This window comes from Gopherus evgoodei, chromosome 7 (genome assembly GCF_007399415.2).
Source record: "Gopherus evgoodei ecotype Sinaloan lineage chromosome 7, rGopEvg1_v1.p, whole genome shotgun sequence".
Lineage (NCBI taxonomy): Eukaryota > Metazoa > Chordata > Testudines > Testudinidae > Gopherus > Gopherus evgoodei.
The window spans coordinates 8,124,712-8,152,497 of record NC_044328.1 but is presented as its reverse complement, the minus strand read 5'-3'; the positions used below and the strand labels follow the sequence as shown (position 1 = coordinate 8,152,497).

Sequence of the window (27,786 nt, the reverse complement as noted above, 5' to 3'; positions counted from 1 at the left end):
CAACACATTATAAAAATCTGTTATATATATAACTTAGAAAAACAGAACTCAGAGGAGTTTCTATGGAATTTTGCAACTGTTTCAAAATAAATATCATAGTCTCACCTCCATCGGCATGCCCAGACAGAGATTGGGATAGTAATCTGGACACCTCCACAACTCTGACTGTTGGGGGCCAGTCAGGATCAGGAAGCACTTTCCATAATGGTCTCTCTGTTCTTATCTCTTTGCTGTAGCCACTTGCTGTCTCTCATCATCAGCTTTGATGGTAAACTCTTTGGGACAGGGGCCATCTTCTCCGTGTGTGTGTACAGCTCTAGCACAGTGGGGCTCCGATCCCTGACCAGGGCCCCAAAGTGCTATGGCAACGGTATATTATAAATGCCTGTGATAGGTGCATCATGTTTGTCTGGAAGTGCTTAATGTCAAATCCAAGTGCATTTAGAGCCAAGGGTTCTGTCTCAGCCTGTTATGAATATAATGGGTCAGGGCTTTGGTTTGGGCCCATCTCCTGTAACACAAATCCCATGTGGTAATGATGCTCCTCATTTTTTTTTTTACGTACCCCAGCAGAACTAGCCCAGCTCATTTGCAGTGGGGAGTGCGGTGTATGTACTTTCTCAACAGGGTACCTAGGGATTTACTAGCCTATTTACAGGACAGTGGGACTTTTGCACAGAAATGACTGAGATGTTAAGAGAAGGTTACTAAGGTGGTGGGACATCCTCAAGGGTCAAAGGGGATCAGGACAAGAAAATGCAGGTACTTCTCCAAAGGTTATCTGAGCCCCTTGGGTGTGCAGAAGTGAGCAGGGCATCTCATGAGAACAATTTCTCCTCCAAGATTTTCAGTACTTGCTGCTTCTATTCAAGAGAAAAAATATTTTAAAAAATACATACAGCAACACAAAACTCTTACTGGACATGTCACTGTCCCCTCTTTGTGCCTCAGTTTCCCCAAGAATCGGGATCATGATACTGGCATCCTTTGCAAAGCACTTTGAAATCTACTGATGAAAAGTGCTGTATTAGAGTTAGGTGGTAATTATTATTATTATTATTATTATTATTATTATTATTATTATTTATTGTGTTTTAGTACTTCTGTTTCTACAAAACTGGCAAGAACTGTAGGGGGGGCGGGGAGTGGAAATGAAACATAAGGAAAAATAAGTGGATTTTGTAAGCCTTCAGAAAAGTTGAGATTTGAGTTTGGCGCGCAGAACGAGGCAGGTTCTTATTTTATCCACAGCATGTAGCCAGCCCCTAATTGTGGCACATAAGAGGTGGGAAACTAATGGACAGAGCCCCACGTTTCCCCATTCCACCTACATTCCTTTCCTCCCTCTCCCCAGAGAACCAAACTTGAAATGAGCAGCAGTCCTGCACCAGGATCTTCAAAGTAATGGAGGAATCGGAGAGCTATAGGAAGGGCTGGCAGACTGAAGGAAACATGGGCAGGATGTCTCAGGATTATAGGAGAGATGATTGGCTGTGCAGGGATAGGCCTAAAAGCGGAGACCAGAAGCTGGTGTTTAAAGCGGTAGGGAAGGGGGAGCCAGTGGAGGGAAGCAGAGAGGGGATTAAAGCGACAAGCCAGGACACCTTTGCATGGAAGTACATGGAACAAGAATGCATTTGCCAAAGCCGAAGAGGAGAAGGTTGCAGTAGGCAAGATGATGAGAAGCTGAGCAATAGTTTTAGCTGTGTGGGTGGAGAGGAAAGTCAGAGTTTAGGTGGTGCTCTGGTCTTAGTTGGAGCCTCTAGGCATTACTGCATTATGATGAATAAATGGTTATGCACTTGATAGGCAGCATGTCAGCTCTTGCACTGGCTCTTGTTGTATATACCCTGTATCTATGTAATGATGATGGTAATGATATCACTTTCCATCAGCAGAGCTTACACCTATACAGTATGTATCTATGAAGTGATACAGATACAAGATAAAAGGAACCTCAAGCAGCACAATCTGAAAGGATTGAAGTCTAAGACGCAAGCTAATCTCTGTTGGAGTGGGGGATTGGGTGAATTACTTCCATTAGCTACCGTCTGCAAAATGCCAGAGGGAGACATTAATTATTTTGGTTTGAAAAGCATGTTCCCCCTTTAGCCCTTCAGAACGGATAGAAATGTAAAAGGAAGAATCCTTTTTTCCCTGACTGTCTTTCTGCTTAGCCAAACTGGGTTCCCTCCCCAGAATCCTCCTCTGGATTGCTGTGGAGTCTGACCGTATAAGACTGTCAGCTGCGGTGATGGTGTTTGGCATATTCTGCTTGTCTAGCGATGCTCCCACCCATGCCACCCTGGCCTTTTCCTTTGTATCACATCAGGAAGAATTCCCCTCCCTCCTCCCCACACGGCCCCTGGGCTCGCCTTTGCGAGAGTGGTACTTGCTGACTTTGCTGGTTGATGTCCGCATTGAGGGACTCATATTTCAAACTCTGAGAGGCACAAGTGTGTCCACGACAGGGACAATATTATGCTCCAAGTGACCATCTTGAAAGTGCCAAAGGAAGGCCTAAAACAATGCTTACCATTAGCAAGTTAGCATTTGACAATAGCTTGCTACTGTACAGCACTGCAGATATTTTCTTTCACTCAGTAAACCACAACCTTTCTAGTGTTCACTGTTGGTCTTATCCATGTCTAACTTCTATGAATCATTTTGGGGCATGGTGCCCATCCTCTGGTTAATCATGATCTTCCTCCCACTCCTTGAAGGTTGTTGGAAGGAGGTGGGTGTACCCTTGTTTCCCACTTATAGTCTGGGTGGTTCCTCCAGTCTTTGCAGATGCACGTGGTAGAGATCGTATTTACATGCACTCTGTGGTAGTGTTGTGTTATCATTGGATCAAATCCTGAGAAAAGACCTGAGCAACTCCAGCTCCTGTTAGTTTCAGTGAAGGCTTCATGCACTCTCACCTCTCTCGTTTGTCTGTGTGCCAGGCACTCTGCAAACATAGAAGACCCAGCCCCTGCCCCCTATGTTCTTCTCCCAGCCTCAGATCTTCATGCCTTCTTCCATGTGCATGGAGCTCTCCCCTAGTTCCAGTCCACAGGACACTCTCTCTCCCCTCGTCCAAACCACCCAGATTCTCAGTCTTGCTGTTATACCCCTCCTCTGCCCTTTCCTTATCCAGCACTCTCATTCCCTCTGGGTTTGGTGCACTGGCTTTTTGCATCCTGTGTAAAATCCTCCAAAGAGATCCATGCTCATAGAGGCTCATTGTCTCCAACTGGAAACATCATGGGAGCGAGGGATCTTGAGTGTGGATCTGTTTGCAAGATTGGACCCTGAGACTGCAATCTCCTTGGCTCAGGATATATGTTCTGTGCTTTTTTAAATAATAATAATAATAATGAATAATACCAGCAGATGCATGCACTATGCAGCTGAGGCATCTATTATTCTCTTCTTTGTTATTATCCTTACAATTTTGCCTTGTTACTGTGGCATGGAAGAGATCTCTTCAAATAAAAGGAATCAAAAGAGTGGGAGAGAGAACCAGGTTGTCACTGCCAGGGTTTGAGAGACAGTTTGGGGTTTGTCTTTTCATTAGACTGCCCGTGTCAGTACGTAGCAGCTTGCAGTGCTTCGCTCACAGAGCTGTGCTAATGGTGTCATCAGACCTTGTTGCACTGTTGTTCACAGACTGGCTGGCACATGTCCCTCGGGCTGGCGTTCCATTTGCTTCCAGCTTTTGGTGTGTTTTTTTCTATTTTGCAATGAGCTTTTTTGGAGCCTTCAGGAAAGGAGTAAGGGAAGCTAGGTTCTCACGGATTGTCCACAATAGCAGGGGACCCCTTCCAGTCCTCTGTTCTGATGTTCCATGGCCATCACTCTGATATACAAATCCCCGTTGGGAAGGGAGACTGAGTGGGATGCCCTTTATGACTTGTCTTTTCCTCCCTCCCCCAATTTCTCTCCAGCCCTATTGTTCGCTGCACCTTCACCTAAAGGTTTCCGAGAACCCGTACACTTCAGGAAACATCGCCAGCCGAGATACTGCCCCTAGCATCATCGTGGCTTCTGGTATGAAGTATTCAGTTACTATCTATTGTACACCAAGTGTTGTATACCTCAGATTCCACCTATTGCATTTCCACTGTGCATGGAAATAGAAGTATTTAGACTTTGATCTTGTAATTACGTTTCCCTGCCAAACTAAAATGACAATTCTTCCCCCTCCCCAACACTGAAATCTTTTGCTTAGGAAAAGGTAAAAATCATTTACACCACTGAGGCAGCTCACTTTCCTCTGTCTTAAGATGTTGTTGCACTGAATAATGTTCTCCTTTTAGGTAACATAGGTACCGAATTGTCAGACAACGACATCAGCATGTTTGTTTCATCAGACGCTGGGAACACGTGGAGACAGGTAAATAACATGTATCTCAGCACTGAGTGTCAAATGAAGGGAAGATGAGTTGCTTTAAAAAGGTAATCTGTTTTTCTTTCTTTTTTTTTTTTCTTTTTGGTGGCAAAATAATTTATAGTAACCCAAGCGAAGGGTAATCCCTACTGGCTTTTACTTACACTATTTCCTGTTAAAAAGTGGAAATGTGCCCAAGCCACCAAGACTGGTATTTTCAAATACAGCTTAAGGGAGTTTGATTGTTGATTTCCATGGGAGATTAGCTGCGCTATGGCTTTGGATGGCTGGAGCAGACATCTAGAGAAGGAAGGCCCAGTGGTAGGGCACTTGCATAGGATTTGGGAGAGCCAGGTTCAGTCCTTGCCAAATGCTTCCTGTGTGAGTGTGTGCAAATTACTTAGCTTCTCTGTGCCTGTTTCCCATTTGTAAAATGGGGATAATAAAACTGCCCAGCCTCAGGGAGGTGTTGTGAAGATAAATTAAACATTGTGAGGTACTCAGGTACTGTGGCAACAGAGGCCAGTACGCACCAGCAATAGATAAAACTTTTAGTTTGAGCCCAGCTCTAACAAAAAGATATTGCCACACTTGTGACTGGCTCCCCACCAACCCTCAGCTTGGCAACTACTGCTTAAGAGCTACTTAGATGGATTGCACATGTCCTTTCTTACAAGTAAAATACTGCCCAGTTTGATGTAGCAAATACTATCTTGACAGAGAATCAAAGAAATCAGAAATGGGAAAGCCTTCTTAGGCTACTATGACCCTAGGGACACCTTAGTGCCAACTGGGAAGTAGTTCGTTGTCCTATAACAGCAATTCCTATCAAGCCTGGCAAACTCACTGCAACTAACACACTGCTTTTGTGGCAGCCATCCATAAACAGTGTTTTGTAAGGTATCAATGTGTATGTACTGATTATATTTAAAAAGTAGGCGTATATACGGAATATATGTCCTTATCATTTTTATTGAGGTATTAATCCCTAGCATAGGTGAAGAACTGGTTTTGCCAGACAAAGGGAAGCATATTCACATATCTTACATAGGTTCATATATAGATTAAGCATTGTAAACCAAAGCAATGGAAGCCCCATTGAAATAGGAGTCGACTGGGGAGTCATCATAGGGACCTCAGGAGGTCGTCTAGTCCAACCCCTGCTCAAAGCAGGACCAATCCCCAGACAGATTTTTACCCCAGTTCCCTAAATGATCCCCTCAAGAATTTAACTCAACCCTGGGTTTAGCAGGCCAATGCTCAAACCACTGAGCTATCCTTCGACAGGCAAAGAACAGCAGGGGTCCTCCTGACTATGGGGACAACACAATGAGTTTTGAGAGAGCCATTTGGGGATCCAATACTGTGGGACACCCCTTGAAAGGTCTGAGTATTCATGAAGACTTGGATCCTGGCTTTGACTGAAAACCAGCGCTTCTGTCAAAGACTGAATCTTTGGAAGAAAATCTATTTTATTAAATAGGACACATAAACCATTGAGAAGGGTGGACCTAGGATTTCTGTTTATGGTTCATTTTTTGCGTAATCATTCTGTGTCCAGTAGTCTCACTCAGTTCTCATTTAGATCTCTGTTCTTTGTGAACAAATTTATTCTCCTTTTACAGTAGACGGGATACTCCCGATTTCCCAAAACCCTATTATCCAAACCTTTGTGTTATCTGAATCCCTTCCTTGTCCCAAGGGATTCAAATGATGCCGAGCTTTGGAGAATAGAGCAGAGACCCCTGGCCATGGGGGAAGCCACCTGCTGCCCCATTGTGACAGGAGTGAGTGAGCAGGGCCCACCCCCACTCGCTCCTATCCACCCCCTTTCCCCTGTCACTCACCCAGGCCCCCCTGTTCTGGCGCCCCTGATGGGGAGTGTACTGTACACCTCAGTGCTGTGATATTAACCAAATTGTGACTCAGCTGAATCAAAGAAGCTGAAGTATGTCTTGTTCCCTTTGGGAACAGCGAACCTGGTAATTTCTGTGTGTCCAGTGATAGCCTGAACAGTTAGGGTGACCAGACAGCAAATGTGAAAAATCGGGATGGAGGTGAGGGGTAATAGAAGCCTGTATAAGAAAAAGACCCAAATATCAGGACTGTCCCTAAAATCGGGACATCTGGTCATCCTATGAACCATGCATGACTGCAGGTGACACATGTAAAGGGACCTGGGGGAAGGATATACCTTTTGTTCCTGCAAGGCAAAGAAGGGCTGGTAGAGCCCTGAGGATTACTTGAGTGGCTGCAGGGTTATCAATGTTAGGGAGCTGACTTTCTCTCACTGGAGGCAGAGAGAACAAGGTGATTCACTGTCCTGAGCACCCTGAGGTAGTGTCACCATCTTCTAGTCTATTCCCTGGTGGAACAGAGCTTCAGCACAGAAGAGTCACTTAAATCAATCTACCATAGCTTTCCATTGCTCAAGGGGTGTCACTTTCTCCTCTTCCCTGGGAGGTTATTCCTCCCTCATACTGATCTCACTGTTGGACAGTTGTCCCTGATATTCTGTCCATGTTACCCTTTGTTAAATTAATCTCATTAAGGACCTAGAAATTATCACAGTGGATCAGGCCAGTTGTCCTTGTTGGACCAACTGCTTCTAAGGAAGGAGTTAACCTTGGAAATGGACACGTGTCCAGGGATGCATCCAAAAGGGGAAATTTCTACGAAGCCCCTGTCAGTAGTTGGCTTGTTCCATGAAGGGGATATAAACTCTCATGCTTTAGGACCTGATCCAAAGCCTGTTGAAATCAATGGGAGCCTTTCCATTGACTTTTTAATCGACTTTGGATCAGGGCCTTAGATTACTAGCTGTAGCGGAGTGATTACGCGCTCCTGCCCTGTGGGGCTTGAAACAGCCTAGGAGAGGGCTGTGGCTGGGGCAAGAAGCCTGGGCTGGTTGGGGGAAAGTAGGCTTAGCTGGGGCCATGCCCCAGTCAGGCCCAGCTGGCCCCTATAAAAGGCTTTGAGCCAGCCGCCCACGCAGTCTCCCTCTGCCGGTAAAGGGAGAAGGGCCTGGCTGCAAGATACCAAGAAGGGAACCTAGAGTGGAGCAGGGCTGGGGTAAGGCCTAGGGGGCCAGGGAGCTCCAGTCTAGGAAAGCCCCAGGCTGAAGGCCTGGTAAGGCCCATTAGGTACTGGGTTGCAGGGGGCAGCCCATGGGTAGGCAGAGGCAGCAGGTCCGAACCCCCTTTTCCTATGATGAGTGGCTTACACTGCAGCCTGCCCCAGCGAGCGGGGGCTGGATGGGGACTGGCAGTAGCCAAACACTAAGGCGAAGTGGGGATAGTGGGTGGGGGTTCCCTGGGGAGGGGGAGACCCTGAGGCTGAAAGGGGTTACTGCCAGGGGCAGCACCCCAGGTAAACAGGGCACCAGGGTCCTGGGAGGGACATGGGGCCACAGGTAAGGCAGATCACGGGCCTGCAGAGGGTGCTCCGGAGCTGGAACGAACTAATTCTCGGAAGTCACCAGCAGGAGGTGCTGTGGCCGTGAGTCGAGACACTTACAATAACCCACTTCTAATAAACTTGGTTAGGAGGAAACTTTCCCCGTGGACACATTATCCCATAACTGCTGGCTCCAGCATTTCTTCTCTGAAGAATCTGGTGCTGGCCACTGTCTGAGACAGGATATTGAACTACAGGACTTGATCCAATAAGCTGTTTTTTTCGTTCCTGTGTTCCTACGCATGAATGTTTGGGGCGGTTATGTTTTGTATCCTGTGTAACATAACTGTGTATATTATTAGTATCCATATAAATGGCTAATTTTTTTCCCAATATGATTATATTTTTGCCAGCAGTAATATCCTATGGCACTGAGCTCTACAGGTTAACATGTGTTTAGTTTATAAAAAAAACAAAAACCTTCCTTTTTATTAATAAGTTTTCTGCCTTATTATTTCATTGGCAGTCACCTTTGGCAGTCACCTTTTTTCATTTATTGTGAGAGAGGGGAAGTGCTGTTTCTTATACCTTTCATATTACTCTTAGTTATACCCCTTGTGTGAACCTCAACAGTTCCTCTCCCTTCTGATGATTACACCCTCAATACAATTATTAAGGCTCCCCATCCATTTCTTGGTCACCAGCACTACCACTGCAAATACAAACATAGTCTCTAAAATACAAGGTCCTCTCTTACAAGGACAGCACAGCAGAATTATGAGCATATTTTCCTCTCGATGGAGCACATCAAGCCAAGGACTTAACCTGAAAGGAACTGGATGGAGAATGAAAAATATCTCCTGTTCTGCTAGGATTATAAATCTCACGCACGGAAAGCAAAGTTTCATGCCACACGAGTGAGACACTGTGATTACCGAAACAAATGTGTTTGCCCCCTTCCCTCCCCACTGTTCTGTATGTTAATTAAATATCCCTTGCTTTGAGAGCACATAACTAATGAGCTTTAGTAATCAGGCAGAAGGCTGGATAATCTAATGGATGGCTGCTGAGCATCATTAAATATGTTTTAATAATTAGCTGGCATTTATTTAACATGCAATAATTCTCACACATTGAAATTAAGTGTATAGTTAAATGCTTTTAACAATGCAAATAGTCAGTCTTGGATTGGCGGTTGCTCTGCCTTGCAGGCAAGATGAGTTTAGGGGTGGGGAGCATCATTGCTTGGGCCCTGACTCTGAAGTGTCTGATACTGGCCACTGATGATTAGAGGGTGCTGGATTCATGGGACCACTGGTCTGACTCAGTCTGGACATTCCAGCATTCCAGTGTTAGCATGGATTGGAAGCAGTGGGGAAGTGGAGAGCAGAGTCCTTCATGTTGCTATATAGCATCCCCTGCCCCCACGGAGCAGCGTTTATGGAGTCTGGATGTTGCCCCCATTTAAAAAAAAAGGAAGGATGAGTCAAGCCAATGGGAGCGATGCAGTGGAGTTGCGAAGGTGAGTAAAGGGAGGGAATGGCAGGGATTTCCAGGGACACTCACAAAACTATTTCTCTGTGGTACTTACCTGGCCCCCATCTCTGCAGTGTCTGAGCGCTCACTTTGTTAGTTTGTTCATCCTTATCACACCCCTGCGAGGTAGGGCAGTGCTGTTATTTCCATTCTACAGGAACTGATGGGGAACTGAGTCACAGAGAGACTGACTTGTCCAAGGTCACACAGGGAGTCTAGGGCAGACTAGGGAAATGACCCTCGGTCTCTCAAATCCCAAGCAAGCACGAACCACTGGCCTGACTTTCCTGTCTACCTGAAATGTGCCTTTATTGTTGCTGGAGCTGAGTGACTAATTAATAAAATGAATAATTTGTTCGATGGATCTTCTCACCTTTTGGTTGGGGAAATGGCAGCAAACAGATCCTGGGTCTTTATCGTTTATTTGCTATTCGCGAACATTTTACACAAACTCTTTTTGTCCCATGGCTCGCTATTCGAAATCTGAAATTCGAGCTCTGTTGTGATTGGTCACAGATAAGTCTATCTTCTCTCTGATTGGAGGACTGCAACTCTTATCATCAGGTGTGTATATTTAGAACCTGGTCTTGTGCCATTGAAGTGGATAGAAGCTTTTCCGTCGAGTTCAATGAACATGAGATTAGACCCCTAAAATCTGAGTTCCTAAATTAGCCAAGCAGTGATATTAAAATGTGCTATCCAAAGACTACTACCGAAACTGGACTGCATGGGTGTTTGCAGGAGAATATAAAAGGGACCGCACCGAAGGAAACCTGTTTTAATATGTGAACAAATACAGAGAGAATTTAATTTTTCATCATTTGCTCAGCTCTCTTTGTTCTCTCAAAACCCTCCCATATGGTCTTTGTAAGTTACCTACAAAGTGAAGCTTCCTGCACCTCAAACAAAGCTCCCTGATCTGCAGGGTGGGGATGAGTGATGGTCTAAAAGTATCACATTTCAAATAGATTCTCCCTGCCAGCTGGCAGGATGAAATTCATTTGACAAGGGGGCAGCAAGATAGCAACATAAAAAAATTGGAACTGTCTAAGTAATAACGTGTCTTCTCCTTGCTCTGTAGTTTGGTAAACATATCCCCATCCAGTGCCTCTCCCGGAATAAGAATGTGGCCTGTTATCTAGGCTAAGGAAAACGGATCTGGGTATATGTATGTTTTACAGATCTTTGAAGAGGAGCACAGCGTTTTATACCTGGATCAAGGTGGAGTCCTGGTTGCCATGAAACACACATCTTTGCCTATCAGACATCTATGGTAATGACTGTGACTGTGCTGATCCCATTTGTCAGGGAGCCCTTCATTCCAGATTACGTGCTGCTGGCAGTTAAGCGGTGACTAATTTCTTTTAGCTACATGCTGGAATATGTCAATTAAGAAATTTACATGCATTCACTCTGATAAGGCTAAAGCAGTGCCGGCGATTTCACACATCAATGCAAGTGGGGAAACAGGTTACAGTTCTGGCGCCAGACCCTCCAGAATGGTAAATCAGCGTCATTCCATTAAAATCTCTGGAACTACGCTGATCTATCCCAGGTGAAGGTTTGGCCCCTAGAGTCTGCCCATTACATTGGAGTTTGGAGTAGGATCAGTCTCCTAATGAGTTCCAAATTTGCTTTATTTGCAAAACTGTGGATGAAATTATCTCCTAGGTGGAGGGCAGCAGTTACGCCACAACTTTATTAGATAGCATCAGGGCTACCCACTAAAGAAAGCAGCATTGTCACCACCAGGAGCAGCTGTTGAGCTGCCTGGACGGAGCATCGCAATGTGCTGTTTATCGTTACGTAGCCAGCACTACAGTCAGCATCTTGACAATATCTAACACACACAGATCAAGATTGTAGAAAGCGACGAGTGGTTCTGGGTTTTCATCCTGAGACCCAGTTTTCAGAAAGTGCCGAGCTCCTGCACTCTGAAAATAGCTCCTTTTAAGGTGTCTCAAGCTGAAAGATCACGAGTCATTTTTAAAAAATGTTGACTGCAGAGTCCAGCTTGCCCTTAAAATTACAGTCTAACGCAAGACTTCATGAGTTACCACTCCTTAAGTACTGACCGCTGATTAGCAGTATCATGCCAAACTAACTTGATCAATGCTCTGATTTATGATGCCCAAAACAAGTCGTTCTTTCTAGGACTGCAGTGGCCCAAGAGCAGAGACAGCTGTTTGTTTGCCTTGGCAGGCTAAAAGGATTCAGCAGTAGTGGTATGGAGACCTTTTAGTCAAACCAGAAGAAACCTTTGTGTGGGGCATTAAAATCAAGATTATCAAATGCGACTACTGGTTTTGGAAGCCTCACCCTGTAACACCTTAAAAGGGCCTGATTTTCAGAGGTCGGGTGCTCAGAATGTGGGCTGGTCTAAACTACGGGGGAAAATCGATCTTAGATACACAACTTCAGCTACGTGAATAACATAGCTGAAGTCGAAGTATCTAAGATCGAATTACTCATCGTCCTCACGGCGCGGGATCGATGTCCGCGGCTCCCCCTGTCGATTCCGCAACTCCGTTCGGGTTGGTGGAGTTAAGGAATCGATATAAGCGCGTAGACGCGATATATCGATCCCCGAGCAATCGATTGCTACCCGCCGATACGGCGGGTAGTGAAGACGTACCCTGTGCTGCAAATCAAGCAGCTTTAAAGCAACTCGGAGTAGGCACCCAAAATCCTTAGCCATTTTTTTTTAAACTTGGCCTGCCTAGCTGTTGAGGCATTCCTACCTTTTGTCTCTTCATGTCGAGCAGCTCCATTTCCTGCAGTTGTGTCTGAGAGATGGTGACACTTCTGCTTTTCCCACTAGGTTAAGTTTCGATGAAGGGAGATCCTGGAGCAAGTACAGCTTCACGTCCACCCCACTCTTTGTGGACGGGGTATTGGGTGAGCCTGGTGAGGAGACTCTGATCATGACGTAAGTGAGCGTGGAAAGGGAAAACAGCCAACATCAAGTTAACTCTGATGAGAACTGCACCATAAACACATACTTGGGCCAGATCCTCGTGTAAAGACACCTCTGGCCAGGCTGTGTATGGAGACTGAACCTGGGGTCTAGGGGAGGCAGGTCATGCAGTCATGCTTGTGATGCCAAAAGTCAGCAACATTTGCATGTAATATGGAGGGTCATACGTGGGATACACCTAAGCTTCAGAAATGTGACCATGTGACTCATCAATGTGAATATTTGGCTTTTCAAGCTGTGTGAGACTTTAAGCAGAGCTACCCGTTGCAAGTGAATGTTGGAATGAAAAAATGGGTTTTTTTTGTTTTTTTTCAAAGCTATGCTTTTGTATTTTTTACTGGGATGCTGCAAAATGGTAAGCGTGAATGACAAAATGTGGCCTGGGAACTGTGATTTATTTTCCATGTGGGATTCCGAGTTCTGCATAGCACAGAGATCTGTACTCACCCTAACATTTTGCTTGGGCTCAAATTTGCAAAAACATGAGAGAATTTCAGTTTCTGCTTGTGAAAATGAATCACGTTGTAATCGATAGAACTTGTGGTTTCGAAATAAACTGCTGAAAATAAAGGTGCACTAAGAAGGTGCCATTCAGATCCAGATCTGGTTCTGGATTTTGATTAAACTGGAGCCCAGGGCTTAGATTTGTGGTAGAACCAGGGATAGGATTTGAGTTTGGATTCAGTGATACTAAAAGCCTGTGGGTTGTTCTTGGACAACATCAGCCTCAAATGGCAAACCTTTGGCAAGCCAATAGCTGGGCCTCTAAAATTTCTTCTCCTGATCAGGTTTCAGCCAAAGCCAAACCAGAATTGAAAACCAAATTTTCCTTGTTTTGGATCCGCTCTAGGACCAGAATCCTACAGGCAAGTTCATTCAGATAGGGTGCCACTCCCCACCTCATGCATCCCCACTCCATAAAATATCCAGTGGTTCCGATTCCTAAGGCCTAGATTTGTCCCATCTCTAGTAGATATTTAGAAGATTATTCTTCATTTTTTGTATGTTGCCCCAAAAAGACCCTTGTTAGCATCAGTCATAGCTCAACAAGAGTAGCCTTGTCCTGAAATAATAGTTTAGGAGTTACATTTGCAAAAGTGACTTATGTATTTAGAAGCCAATGTCCCATTGGCTTTCATTTAGACTTAGGCTTCTATGTTGCCTAAGGGCTTTTGAAAATGTTACCCACAATCTCATTGAAATCAGTGAAATTTAGGATCATAAGTCACTTAGGGTATTTCTGCACTGCAGCTGGAAGCTGTAATTCCGTGTGTGTGTGTGTGTCTGTGTGTACACACACACACAAGTTCTGCTTCAGCTAGCACCTAAAAACAGCAGTGTGGCCACAGAATCACTGGCAACAGCTTCAGCTAGCTGCCCAAGTATGTACATAGGAGGTGAGATGGGATTGTACTCGGGTGGCTAGAAAGAGCCTCTTCCCTGCCACTGGGACCATGCTGCTATTTTTAGATGCTAGCTCCAGCAGAGCTAGCATGTGTACGTTTCCCAGAACTAGGAAGTCACTTCTCCCAGCTACAGTGTGGATGTACCCTCTGGCGCATCTGAAAATTTGACACTAGGTAAATTCTATACCTAGGAGGATGCATTGGCAATGCCTTTGAATGTATAAACCCTTCCTTGCTGTGCTCTGTAGAGTGTTCGGACACTTCAGCCATCGCTCGGAATGGCAGCTGGTGAAAGTGGACTACAAGTCAATTTTTGACAGGAGATGTGCAGAAGAGGACTACCGGCCGTGGCAGCTCCATAGCCAGGTACGAAGCATGAAAACTGGATATGAGTTGAGGTCTTGATGGTGCTGCAGCTGAACACTGGTGAAGACCAAGGTCCTTTCCTGCTAACTTGGTGGCTCAGAGTCACCAGATGAAACTATTACTGGCCTGTAATATTTCATTTCAATTATACACTGGCTTCAAGCTGCAGCCTACGGGCTGCTTCCATCTCTAATGGATACAAGCCAGGGCTTAGAAAGAAGCAGGTGTTTCAAGTTTTACTTGAACACCCACACGCATGGTTCAGATAGTCATATAGGCCCAGATCCTCAAAAGTGCATAGGCATCCAAGTGCCAATACAGTCAATGGGAGTTAGGCACCTAAATACCTTTGGGAATCTGGGCCCTAGAGTATAATTCCTAGCTCATGACACTTTCTACCTGGTGTTTTATATTCTGTAGGGTTAGAATAAATTATGGCCATATGGTCTAGTGGTTTATTGAAGTCAATAGAGCTGAACTTGTTTACACTGTCAGAGAATAGGGCATCTCCATTTATAACTTCTTGGGAAAGGGTTTGAGAAGTAATAGAAAATTAAAGTGGACTGGGCTTAGATTGACTGTTCCAGTGAGACACAAACGCAACACTGAAGTCCCAACTATGGGTCAGATTGTCAGCTGATGTACATCTCCTTTGAAGTCAGTGCAGCAACACTATTTTACGCTGGCCACTGTTCTGCCCTTTGTTTACATGAGCCAGGCAAAGCTGTGAAAAAGCTCCGTTTTCATCCAGCAGTTCAAACAGGAGTAAAATATAAGCCAGCCAAACATATTTTGTTTTTGTCTTTCTGTGCGTGCATAATCTAAAAAGCCAGGGACTCCCAGTCCATCTTCGATAACGTCTGCTTCTGAGCACAGGAAACTGTGCGTGGAAGACTGCCCCATATTCTTGCCTCTAGATTGGGTTCCTGTTGAGAGTGCAAGTCTGAGCCTTCTCTTCTCTGGTTTCCCTAGAGAAAAAATATTTTGCAGGGTTCTTTAGTCAGCTATATAAGAAGTGTTTGAGTTCAGTGTGTAACAGACAAATACATTCATCCTGTACTCAAAATGTATGGAGTAGCTTTATGTACAAACAAACGACAGAATTCAGTAGAGCTAGTTAGCTAAAAAAGACGACTAAAAGAATGGACTAGCTCTTCTCTTCAGTATTTCAGAGATCACAGGGATCAGTCTGTGCTGTCAGTTGTTACGGTATCTAAGGTATCAATCAGATATGACCCTCGAATCAAAACTCTGGATTCAAATACCCCTGAACTTTGGGGGAAGTCTGGTCCACATCTGGATACACATATTAGCCGATAGAGCCAAATTGTCTGCCGGTATACATGATGCAGCCCCTTTGGCTTCAACTGTGGTTGCTGCTCCACTGCACCAACAGAGAATTTGGTCCAAAAAATCATCCTATAAGGCAGTCACCACAACTGCTAAAAACTTACCAAATTGGGGTGCTAAAAATAATAATGGTGTAAGGGTAGACTGTTCTGGTTTTGTTTTCAGGGAGAAGCGTGCATTATGGGAGCAAAACGGATCTACAGGAAACGCAAATCAGAGAAGAAGTGCATGCAGGGAAAATACGCTGGTGCCATGGCATCGGAACCATGTGTTTGCACGGAGGCAGACTTTGATTGGTGAGAAATGCAGATGGGATACACCTGAGAGATGTGCATCTGCCCATGCCAACATGATACTCACTTGATCTGCATACAAAGGGTTAGGCTGGCAGATACCTAGAGAAGCATGTTTGGGCCGGTATGTAGCTCGATCACCCCCTGCTGGCGCAGGGATAAAGCAATAGCTCAGGAAAAGAGGGACTCAAAGAGATCTGCTGGAACAGGCAGCATAAACCTCCCCTAAGAAATTGTCTGGATCACCATTTGCAAAGGCTCCAACAGCCCGAATTGACATATCCACACGTTGTCTAGCTCATGTCCCTATCCTGCGCAGCACTGCACACTTTGGGGGCTGAATTGTTTACGTGTGAACTCCTGAGCGGAGAGCCACTGTGATTAGTTTGTGCTGCCCCCAGCTCACCTCCAAGTGCCCTTTCCATTGCCAGAGGCCCTCCGCCAGGATCTGTGGTGTGTGCTGAATGCAACCTATAAGCTGTAACATGGACCCTGAGAGGTTCAGCTCATTTGCTATTTGCAGCCTTTTTTGATATGTTGCTCCAAGGCTATGATGATTTTCACTTGTTTTTGTCCTCTCTTACAATGCTATTTTTGTTGGGGGGGGTCAGTATAAAACAGCCAGTAAAAGCCAAGCCGAACATGCATAAACAACAACTGGTGCCATAAATGAACTCCACAAGTGTAACTCAAACCCTGATAAACTGCTTTAATGATCTCATCCTCAAAGAGCATTGTCCCCCCAAAGAGACTTGTGGCAGGAGTGCCGGGATTCTGGAATACAGGGCAGTGTGCTATGGGGGGGCTCCATGTGTAAACACAAAAAGATGCATTCAGTGCAGCTGGGGACTGTCGTTAGCTATTCTTGTCTGGGTATGTCTTCCCAAGGATTGGGATTGTGACTCCCTCACATCCCATCGAGTGTCAGCTGGTGTTCAGTATATTTCTGCATCATATGGGTCGGGAAGGAATTTTCCTCCAGGGCAGATTGGCAGAGGCCCTGGAGGTTTTTCGCCTTCCCCTGCAGCGTGGGGCATGGGTCACTTGCTGGTGGATTCTCTGCAGCTTGAGGTCTTCAGACCGCAATTTGAAGACTTCAGTAGCTCAGGCAGAGGTTAGGGGTTTGTTACTGAAGTGGATGGTAGGGTTCTGTGGCCTGCTTTGTGCAGGGGGTCGGACTAGATGATCACATTGGTCCCTTCTGACCCAAAAAAAGAAAAAAATATATGGTTCCTTGCATCGCTTGGCATTTCATGCACATAATGGTCCTGATTCTAGCAGCATCCCAGCCCCTTTACATCACTCTGACAGTGTACAGAAGACAGGAGCCAGCCAGATCTTCCCACTGGGGAATATCATGGGTTTAAGGGGCATTTCCTGAGTGGGCTAGGACCAGTGTAATGGCCTTATCATAACCTGCCCCCTTTCTACCATGGGAGTGGGCCAGGAGCAGTTTAGGGGATAACTGGGGTGTGGTCAGGGCTCCAGCTACTCTGGATTGCTGAATGTCTGTGGGGACCATAACAGCCAAGGTTTAAGTCAAAAGTGCCCCTGGGGTTTACAAGCTGTAATTTACTGTGGATGCAGGGAGTCAGTTCTGTTGAAAATCCACCCCTCCGGGTGTTTTCTCTTTTAGTTGTTTATTTCCTTAAAACTGAATCCATGGGTTTTATTAGTTGTCTTTCATTTAAACTGAAAATCGGGGGCTCCAGGCACGGCACTGCATTGTAGGACTAGGAGCACTGTGAAGAAATTTACAAGATGAAAAAAAAATCCTATTTCTTCCATATTTACTTTAAAAAAATACAGAGAAAACTTCCTGGGAAGAGAGAAAGAGACATCTGCTAGATTTGGTGTAGTTTCCCAAGGAAATGTTGCAGCATTGGAACTTGCAGCTTTGTTTTCCGAGTTGATCAGCACCCCCAAATTCCACTGAAATCAGTGGGCATCAATGATGCTCGGTACCATTTGAAAATCAGACCAGGATCCCGGTAGACATTTAAAAGTAGGCTGGAGAAAACACTATTAAAACAATGCTGTGCTGTGCTGTGCTGTTCTGACTGTCCTCAACTGTGAGGACTTTCCTCACTCTTCTGACTATGATTTTGTTGTAGCACAGATGATACAAATGTACTGTCGCTGGGGCAAATACCTCCTTTTCTCCTCTTTTTCTTTCTCTCTCCTTTTCTGAGTCATTCACTTTCTGAAATTGGATGTTGATTTTAATCCATTTTGGTATCCACATAGCCCACTGTATTGTCCTGGGGAAAAGCCCAGCTCAGCAGCAATAGCTAAAATAGGCCACTTGATTTGCTTTCCTCTTAATATAAAAAGTCACTTAGTTTTACCTAGATTTCCCAGAGAAGCTTGGGAAGCCAAACAGAAAGAAATGAGTTTAGTGACTAAAGGCAAGGTTTGATTTGGAGGAAGGAGGTGGCATCAGGACAGCAATTCTGCTGGTTTTTATTTCCCTGGGAGGGTGGTGAAGCACTGGAATGGGTTACTTAGGGAGGTGGTGGAATCTCCTTCCTTAGAGATTTTTAAGACCCAGCTTGACAAAGCCCTGGCAGGGATGATTTAGTTGGAGTTGGTCCTGCTTTGAGAAGGGGATTGGACTAGATGAGCTCCTGAGGTCTCTTCCAACCCTATATTTTACAGTTCCACTGATGTTGTGGCCCTTTTTTGTTATGCTAACACAGGTCAATCTTGACTTAGGATCTAAAATTGTGTGTGGGTGCTTGTGTGTGTGTCTCCCCCGACCACAGCAACAAATATGCCCTCATAAAATAAATATTTTGTAAAGCTTCTCTCCTAGGAATCTCATAGAAATTGGGGGACATTTACAATCTTTATCTAACCAAGAGCAGAGAACTACTGGGTGAGGCTGGGTTGGTTGTTTCCCCCTCAGCTGAACAACCTTGGGAGTAACTTCCAGCTTTTGTGAGCTCTCCTGCTAGGGAACCTCACCTGTAATTAGCTAAAGTAGAAAACATCAGGGAACAAAGGCAAAGCTGCAGGTACTTGCATGGTCTGTGGCTCACAGCCAGAGGGCAGTGGTGCTTCAAAAATGAAGTAAGCCTGAGCTTAGCTTCCATTCCTAAGCTAAATCCTTCCTAGCAACTGCCTAGAAACCAGATTGTACTTATTCATTTGGGTAAATGGATTACACAGCTACTCGCATGTTATTAAAGCACTAACTTACCAGTGTTCCTGACATTTTACTCCTTTCTACAGCCTGAATGCTCTCCTAGCAGTATCTCTCCTTTAGCAACACCTGTAGCCACAGAAAGAAATCCTTGTTTGGGTCAATTCTTTGGTCAGCTAACTTCGGGCCATTTTCTAGTACCTCATTCCATCAGTACTCCCATTGGGCCTGATTCTCATTCACACTGAGGGGGTTAAGCTGTCTCTAGTTACTTTAAAACACACATATTTCTGGAGTTTGCCTGGGGCCTTTAAGAAGGCTTGTCCATGTGGTGGCAGCTATAGTATCTGAGGTGAGGTGCACCACATTTAGAGGAACCAAATAAGTCCTAATTAACTGATAGGTATGAAACTGATAGGGCTCTATAGATGTTAAAGAGTGTGTGTGTATAGAAATTACTCTGAACATCTGTAGGACTAAATAGAGAACGATCTCTTTTTTGTAGAATTTTTCAACCATTAAATAATGGATTATTAGCAGATATATTATTTAGGCACTTGGGGACAGATTTTGAAAGGTGTTTTGTTGCCTAATGATACATAAATATAATAATATATGGAGATATACCTATCTCATAGAACTGGAAGGGACTCTGAAAGATACAGATAGACACCTAGTGGGATTTTCAGAAGGTGCCTAAATGCCTTTAAAGATCTGCCTCTTGGATGCTACAGTGAGGGGTAGCAGTATAAAACTCTTAACATAGAGTTAGATCCCTATTCTAAAGGCTGCTTTAAAAATTCTGTCGAAAGGTTACCAATTTCTATTAAAGTCTGTAGGACTTTTCCACAAGGGGTTTAGCTAGGTGAGCCACATGGCTATATGGAATTAAAGATGCCTGATTCCTTAGGTACCTTGACTCTGTGTTACTTAATGGATGTAAGGTTTAAAGGTCAAAAGGCAGGTGGCATTTTCAATTTCTGACAGCACTGACATATATTGTTAAGGTGAGCTGGTTAGTATGGAGGAGATCCTGGGTTCAGGCATTAAGGTCTCCTGATTTTGGATGAGATGAGCAAAGTGGTCCGTGGACAGGGTTACTGTTGTCTGAGTGAGACCCTAGTTGGACATTTTTATCCTTTGCAGTGATGAATTTGTTAATAGTTTCTTCTTATGTGGCATCTACGTTACTGGAGGTTTGCAACTATGGTATCCCATTCTGTGTGATCCTCCACTAATCTCTGCGGATGAAAAGTCCTTTTGAACCACGAGAATATCACATCATCGACCCAAGGTTTTCTTTTTCTTCATCGTGTTCTTCTGCCACCAACTTTCCCTTCCAGTGCCCATGAATATGCATTGCCCACTGAACCTCTTAAAATGTACCCTGCAAATCAAATCTTCCTTTTTTCAGATCTGACTTTTAATAGTTTAACCTTAACTTAAAACTTTCCGTGTGTGTGTATATAAAGCAAGAGAGGGAAAATCACAGAAGTTGGCTGGAAGGGATCTCAAGAGATTATCTAGTCCATCCTTCTATGCTGAGACAGGACAATGTAAACTAAGAAGTTCTTCTAAGATTTTCTTTTCCCTTAAATGGTATTTATAACCTTAACGCCAGTTTGCAGAGTTGTTTTTTTGTGGGGGGAATCTACAATATTTTTAGGTTTACTACTAGTCTTTGACCATAAATACATAAAATCTTGATTGCAGTGGTCTATAATTCTGCTTCTATTTACGCTGCCAATTAGGTGTGATTCGAGTTAAGCCTGTGGAGACGAGCACTGCAAAACCAGTATAATTGAGAGCAGAATAAGATCTCTAATATTCATTAAAATAATCCCTTTTAATATATGCTGCATTGTCATTGACGAGCTCTCTCACCTACGCTGTTCTAAGTCTGGCACAAAATGTAGCTAGTCTGAACACCAGATGTCTGGCAATGAGGCAGCTAGTTGATTGCAGTCCATCCCTGATGCATTCAGATTTCAGCAGTCTAGATTATGCTACAGAGATCCAATTGATGCTACTGCTTGTCAATTGTAACAGCGCCTGTTGTGCCAAACCATAGGCAGCGATTTGTTGCCATCCTCAGTGCTCTGTGTGCACCAGACAGTAGCCAAGAAACTCATTAGTTTCCAAGTCTGCAGAGGGGAAAGAGGTGCTGGTGCATCGCTAGCGAGATATGGAAGAGCAGTTTATGTCTTTTACTAGTATGATATTTCTGTATGTCCGTATCAAGGCAGCGCAGACTTGCAAACCTAAAAAGGTCACAGGAGAACTTCTATACTTAGGAAAACTATTTCTGCTCTGGAACATATAATTTCATTCTGCGACTTTGAGGAATATGATCCAAACACAGCCAGCCCTAGTTAATTCAGGTTTGGTCTATCCAGAAGCCCGAATACAGTACCCAAATGATTTCAATGTAATCAAACTTGTAGCGTGTGTGTGCGTGTATGTAAAATATGAAATTACAGACCAATATTGTTGGATTAAATTGGATTTTGGATGCTGATCCCCTCTGGGCAGATTTCACTGTTAGGTGAAAAACAAAACTGATTAGGAACATGCTATGTGTAGAGTGTTATAGCTTTTTAATTATATTGACACAAGATAACTCAGGAATATAGCATTTCAACATGGCGACAATTGAATTACAAAGGAATGAGGTCCTGTTTGTACATAAATATTTGTTCTCTCTAGGCAAATGAAAATGGTTTTACTTCTCATTACAGAATATTTCCATAGCCCTGGTGTCTTCCTTCCGATAAGGATGATTATAGGAGCACCTGGCAAACTGGCAAGCCTGTCTTGAACTTTAAAGCTATTAAGCAATGGTCAGTCACTGGTGTGGTAGGAACTAGGCTCCTGAAAATTGAATCATAAAAAACAAAGGATGGAAAAGATGATTTTAGGTCATTTAGTCCATAGTCAACTAGACCTCACTAAGATGCCATTTTTGATATTCAGACTAAGTTTTCCTTTGGCCAATTTCATTCCTTTACTCTCAGTTGTATCCTTTTAGACCACCTTGCACCATTTCTTTTCTAGGCCTTCAGGAATAGAGCTGGTTGAAATGTTTCAAGCTTTTAAAATTTGATGTCAAATCTTGCTGGAATTCCAACAAAAAATATTGTAAATTGTTCATGACATTTTCCTTTGCAATGTTGCTTATAGTTCAGACGTTGAAAGTCAGCATTTTGACGTCAAAGCAGGGAAAAAGTTTTCACAATTTTTACTCTTGTTTGACCATCTCTTTAATTGGAATTAAAAACAAAGCAGTCATTTTCCTGAAACACCATCTCTGCTCCCACTATAGGAAGAACAACCTGGCTCTCTCTATATACAATCCCGGCAGCCTGACTCCTTCCACTTCCTTTGTCTCCAGTGCTTCGAGGTTTTAACTCCCATCCAAGCCTTCGCCAATCAGTTTCTGCTCCTTGCAGTTGTAATTATCAGGTCACTTTCTACAAAGGAGAGTGGCATTTTAGAACAGGAAATCTGCTAAGAAGACCATGTTCCCGATTTTTTAAAAAAGCAAAAAAGAGCATTGTGTAATTAATATTCCCCATTGTAAAGCCATGATGCAACTGGATGCATATGTGCAGGACAGTGTACAGAGCCAGTGTCTCAACAGCATTACAGTTATGGTCCTAGGGGAAAATTAAAAGAAAGAAATAATTGCCATTTCCACCAGCTCAATCCTCTTCCTCCTTTTGACACTGATAACTTCTCCTTTTCCAAACTAATGCAGAAATTTAAAAAAACAACAACAACAACAACAGCCTTTTCTGTTCCATACCAAAAATCCTGCATGGGAGTTTGTCTCTCCTGAAAGCGTTCTCTATTTGCTTTAGGCTTCAGGTGATGTTATGTCCAAATAACGTCAGTTTGAATTAAGCTATTCAGTTTCTAAAGCTTCACTGAGTCAGCAGCAATTGGGAATGGCTGTGAGTTCTGGGATTTGCTACATTTCCCCCCTGGATCTGTCTGTATCCAAGAAGCAATGCCAGACCAAGAAACCAATCTAGACCTGACATTTTACAATCGATGATTTCATAAACCACCAGGACTAGAAACAAAAGGGCTTGTTCTGCTCTTGCGTACGCTGTCCTAAATCTAGGTTAACGCCAGAGAAGTCAAAAGCAGAATCAGGCCCAGGTGCTGTATTTAGTATATCATTTCAAGCTGAAAATGTAGGAAAGGGAGCCAGAGTCATTGCATTCATATTAGTGAGGACGAGTTAACATCTGATGTCCTTGTCAATGCATTTTCTTTCTTTTTATGGTAAAACAGTGATTATGGATATGAGCGTCACACCAATGGCCAGTGTCTGCCGGCGTTTTGGTACAACCCGTCATCCTTGTCAAAAGACTGTAGCTTTGGACAGAGTTATCTCAACAGCACCGGGTAAGTGGATTTACAGAGGATGATTTTAGCAAATCCAACCCTGCAGCCTTCAGCCACATGGCATCTGCAAGCTGTCATCCCAGAGTTATTTAAAGCCTATATTTCCTGAGACACAGGGTCCAGTTCAAAACTGATAAGTCTATAGGAGTTTTTTCATTGACTTCTTCGATGGGCTTTGGATCAGGCTCATAATTCTCTTATTTTTTGGTTTTGTTTGTATTTTCTTATTTAAACCTGCTCTGGAAAAATGATGCTACAAGCAAACTGCAGAGTATGAGACAAACGTAATCTATGGGCTTATCCAACATCCACTGAAGTCAGTGCAAAGACAGCCGTTGACTTCAATGGCTTTTGAATCATGCCCTAAATCATGAAGAAAATGCAAGTAATCAAAGCTGAGAGTGGGATACATGCTAGAGGAAGGCAATAGGAATTGGGGTTAAATTTGAAGAAAGAGAATAATAACTAGATGACACCTGAGACGTTCTGAGTACTCTCTGACTCACTACAGCCCCATTAAAATCAGTGGCAGTTGCAGGTAAGGTCAACAGGAGTTGAAGGTGTCAAATTCTAATTGCATTTGCTAAATATAAGGTGCATAAAACATGCACAAAGAACTGACAACTATACCTCAACTTCTTATAAGCTCACAAGCTGCACACCTGAGTCCAGGGATCTAGCCCATTACCTTCAGTACTGATCAATATAGTGTAGCCACATTTATGACTCCATAAACACAATCTGCATTAGAACAGCAATGTCTCTCCCTGGAATGCGGTGGCAATACCAAAAATCCACTTGAAAGAGAAAAACAAAATAAAAGGCATGTTGGAGTTCACAGTGGCATCTTACAAGGGGAAGGAGGAAAATTTTCTCAGAAGGTTTACAGTGTATTGTGCATTAGATAAACACAACCGTGCTGCACTCAACAGATTAACCTTAGAATATAAATATAACTGATATCTTTCTATAGCTATCTGTGTCCAAAAAAATCCCAAAGCACTTTTCAAATGCATGGGGACAGATCCTGCCCTCCAGCACCTTTACACAACTTCTTCTAAATTCTGCTGATCTCCAGCTGCCATAGTCTCAGCAGCCAGTGCACAACAGAGCAACCTTCAGGCTGCTCTATCTTGGGTCTTGGTCCGAACTGTAACCCTGATGGACCCCAAATTGCTGTGATAAAATACATAGTCTTAAAGTCATCTGTGCGCACACACTTTCCTGAGCTGTGTTCCGCTCTAGCTCAGGTTCTGGGCCATGACATTTGCAAAGTGGCCTAGTGGTAGAACTAGGAATCTGGGCTCTTGGATTCTAATCCTGGCTCTGTCACTGACTCATTCTGTGACTTCTTGATGATCTATCTTGCCTCTCTGTAAAATGAGTCTAATAATATTGAACGTAGTTCACTGCAGTGATCCTAAGCTTAATTCATGTGTTTTAAAAGCTCTGGGATCCTTGGGTGAAAGGTGGTTAAAAAAGTGCAAGATTGGATTGTTGAGAAGAATTGGCTCATGCTCCATTGAGAAGCAGAAAGCTGCAGGACGGCAGCGGTTTAATAGTGTCCAGCAAAACTATGCAACTCTTTAGGGGAGCAATGTAGGAGAATATTGTATCCGGTTGAAAATGAAACATTATGGGCTGCTTCTGCACGGTAGACCTGTGGAAAGTGTGACTGGACCACTTAGCTACAAGGTACTTAGAAGCCAGTTTGCTCCTAGCCTCACCAACCTGAAGCAAATCTGAAAACTTCCCATGCCTGGTTTGAACTTGTGATTCCCGCATCCCCTCCTTACACAGCGATCTCTCTTTTTGCAGGTACAGAAAGGTTGTGTCTAATAACTGTACCGATGGTGTGAGAGAACAATACACAGCTAAACCCCAGCAGTGTCCTGGCAAGGCCCCCCACGGACTGCGTATTATCACCTCGGATGGGAAACTGACCGCAGAACAAGGGCACAATGTTACTCTCATGGTGCAGCTGGAGGAGGTATGGTCTATTTTTATGAGCCCCCTTTGGCAAACATTAATCTGAATCATGCAAGCTTGCAAAGACATTACGAGTTGAGACACTGGAGTAGGGGATGAAATCCATTTAACAGTGCATCTCAGTCAGAATGTTCATGTAAGGCAATAAGTGATATAAGGTGATGATGGGAAACAAAGTTTGTTTCCCGGCATCAACCACGGATCAGAACCAGAACTTCATATCCAAAAGACTTCAAATTTCAAAGATGGTGCAGGTTAGAATCTCGACACCAGCCTGTCTCCTTTGGTTTGGATTCCCAACAGAATCTGAAAGTGCAAAATGGACTTCATTTAGACATAAATGGTTCCAATTAGATGTTGCTGCAGTTCAGCCAAAGGTGGTGGAAATCTCACATACAGGCCTGATCTTATGAGATTTCCCCGCTTTGAGATGGCTGAGTTTTTCTGCCATTTAGGTGTTTAGGGCTAAAATCTCTCAAGAAAAGATCTCAAGATTTCATCACAATGGAATCCAATGGTGAATATGAACCTTAGCCTCATTCATCTTCCACCAGAACAAGGGTGGTCTTAAAATCTCACCTACCCACCCACACACAAACCCCTCCTCCTCCTTCTGAGCTGTGTGCAGTTGTAGCTCAGATTCTAGAACTTTACAAAGTGACCTAGTGGTAGAACAGAGAACTATGAATCTGGGCTCTTGGATTCTAATCCTGGCTCTGCCACTGACTCACTCTGTGACTTCTTGATAAGATAGCTTACCTATCTGTAAAATGGGTCTAATAATACCGAGCATATCTCATTGTAGTGATCCAAAGTTTAATGAATGTGTTTGAAAAGCTCTGAGATCCATGAATGAAAGGTGATTAAAAAAACAAACACCTGTATCCTCATTAAAAAAGAAAAAGAAAACACCTGTATCCTCAGCACATTTCTAATCTGCAAGTACATTTCCTCCCAGCCTGGCTCCTCTTGTATCTAAAGTAGTTTATTAAGTCATTGGAGAGAATTCATGAAATCTCCCATCCTGTTTTCTCTGCTCCCAAGTAAGATTTCCTCACTGTCCAGATTGCCTTTTCCTCCCCCTTCCCTTGCCTCATTTGGTTTCCTTTGTGGTTTGGCAAGTAAATCCTAAACACTGATATGTGTTTGCATGAAAACACAAAATGCATGGCGGCTTACAGGGACTAACTTGGATCTCCAGGGGGGTGGTTTCTGATTTTTGTATAGCGATATCCTAGCAGATATAATGAGGAAAATCCAATACTGTTGGCATTGGTGATTTGCAAAGGAAGCAGCATATAACAATCTGATGTGCTTTGGTGCATCTAAATGTTCATTCTCTGAAAAAAAAATTACAAAAATATTCCAAACTTTGATAAAACAGCAAAAACTCACTCCCCCTCCTTTTTGTCCATTTTGCCACTGATAAGGAGAATTAAAGGAAAAAAAGGAGAGAAAGTAGGCAAAAACATTAACTAAACAACCAACACCAAAACATTCACAGTTTTCAGTTTTATTCATTGAAATATGGGAAATTAAAAAAAAAATCTTTTTTAAAACTGGCATTTTGGTCAAAAAAAAATTGTGTGGAAAATTTCAGCCAGAGCTACCGCTGATGTTCTCTCTAAAAATGCTAGACACACGAGCTGCACAACGAGCCTTAATTGTTTAGCCGCTGAAATGGTAGGAAAAAAACTGGCTAGCTACAGCTCCTTTGGTTTTACTGATTCACAAAGAAAGAATTAAATGCTTCTTGCCCTGGGACATGGGAGTTCCTTTCACCTGCGAACCTGTTTTCAGTTGCTCACCACTGATGCAAATGGTGGAGCTATCAAAAGGGGTAAGAGAGTTACTTGAAAGCTTCCTAAAAAGTCAAGCTGCTTTCAGTAGGACTGGCCTTGTGTGAGGAGCCTTTTAATCTTAGGCCTTGTCTAGACATGCACATTATACTGCTGTAAGTATATTGGGATAATGGACTCAGTACAACCTTCCTAGTGTGGACACAGTTATGCTGGTATAAAGGTTTTTATACTGGTATAGCTTATTTCCTACATTTAGGTGAATCAAGTTTACTGCTATATGGCACCTATAAGGCAGCATAGGTATAGTAGGGATTGTACCCATTTAATATTTCTGTAAAAGTCACATCCCTAAAGCAAATAGTTAAATAGGTACTAAAACTGTACAGAGGCATTTCCTTCCAATGCAGATGAGAGGTAGGTATCAAAAACAAGAGTATTCTCTGGTTAGCGCTTCATGTCAGAGGAGGACATCAGGCACGTCAAAACGGGCTGGATAATATGGACGTGCATGTGTGATTTTGCTTGAGGACATGTGAATTAGTGCACCCAGAGACAAAGACAGACCAGTCCCTCAGTTCTGGAAGTGATGGCCAATGATTTTAATGACTAAGCTATCCAAGATGGACCAGTTTCTTCACATGTGCCACATTTTCAATTCTTGTGAGGTAAAAGACAGAGACCTTTTCTCATGTCTTCAGCCCTTCAGAACACTGCTGCTTTAGCGCTTCCCCGGCTCTG

General features: G+C 43.6%; 1 protein-coding gene across 1 annotated transcript in view; it reads left to right on the top strand.

The window, feature by feature from the left end:
• Positions 1 to 27,786, top strand: part of LOC115655346 (VPS10 domain-containing receptor SorCS1-like) — a gene marked incomplete at its 5' end in the record, with an annotated part of 426,699 nt that overhangs the window by 354,010 nt on the left and 44,903 nt on the right. Inside the window, 8 exons of the mRNA XM_030570701.1 lie at positions 3,933 to 4,035; positions 4,305 to 4,381; positions 10,489 to 10,580; positions 12,129 to 12,236; positions 13,939 to 14,056; positions 15,572 to 15,702; positions 23,144 to 23,257; positions 25,076 to 25,247. Coding sequence (XP_030426561.1) covers positions 3,933 to 4,035; positions 4,305 to 4,381; positions 10,489 to 10,580; positions 12,129 to 12,236; positions 13,939 to 14,056; positions 15,572 to 15,702; positions 23,144 to 23,257; positions 25,076 to 25,247 — 915 coding nt within the window. The remainder of the gene's footprint in view (positions 1 to 3,932; positions 4,036 to 4,304; positions 4,382 to 10,488; positions 10,581 to 12,128; positions 12,237 to 13,938; positions 14,057 to 15,571; positions 15,703 to 23,143; positions 23,258 to 25,075; positions 25,248 to 27,786) is intronic.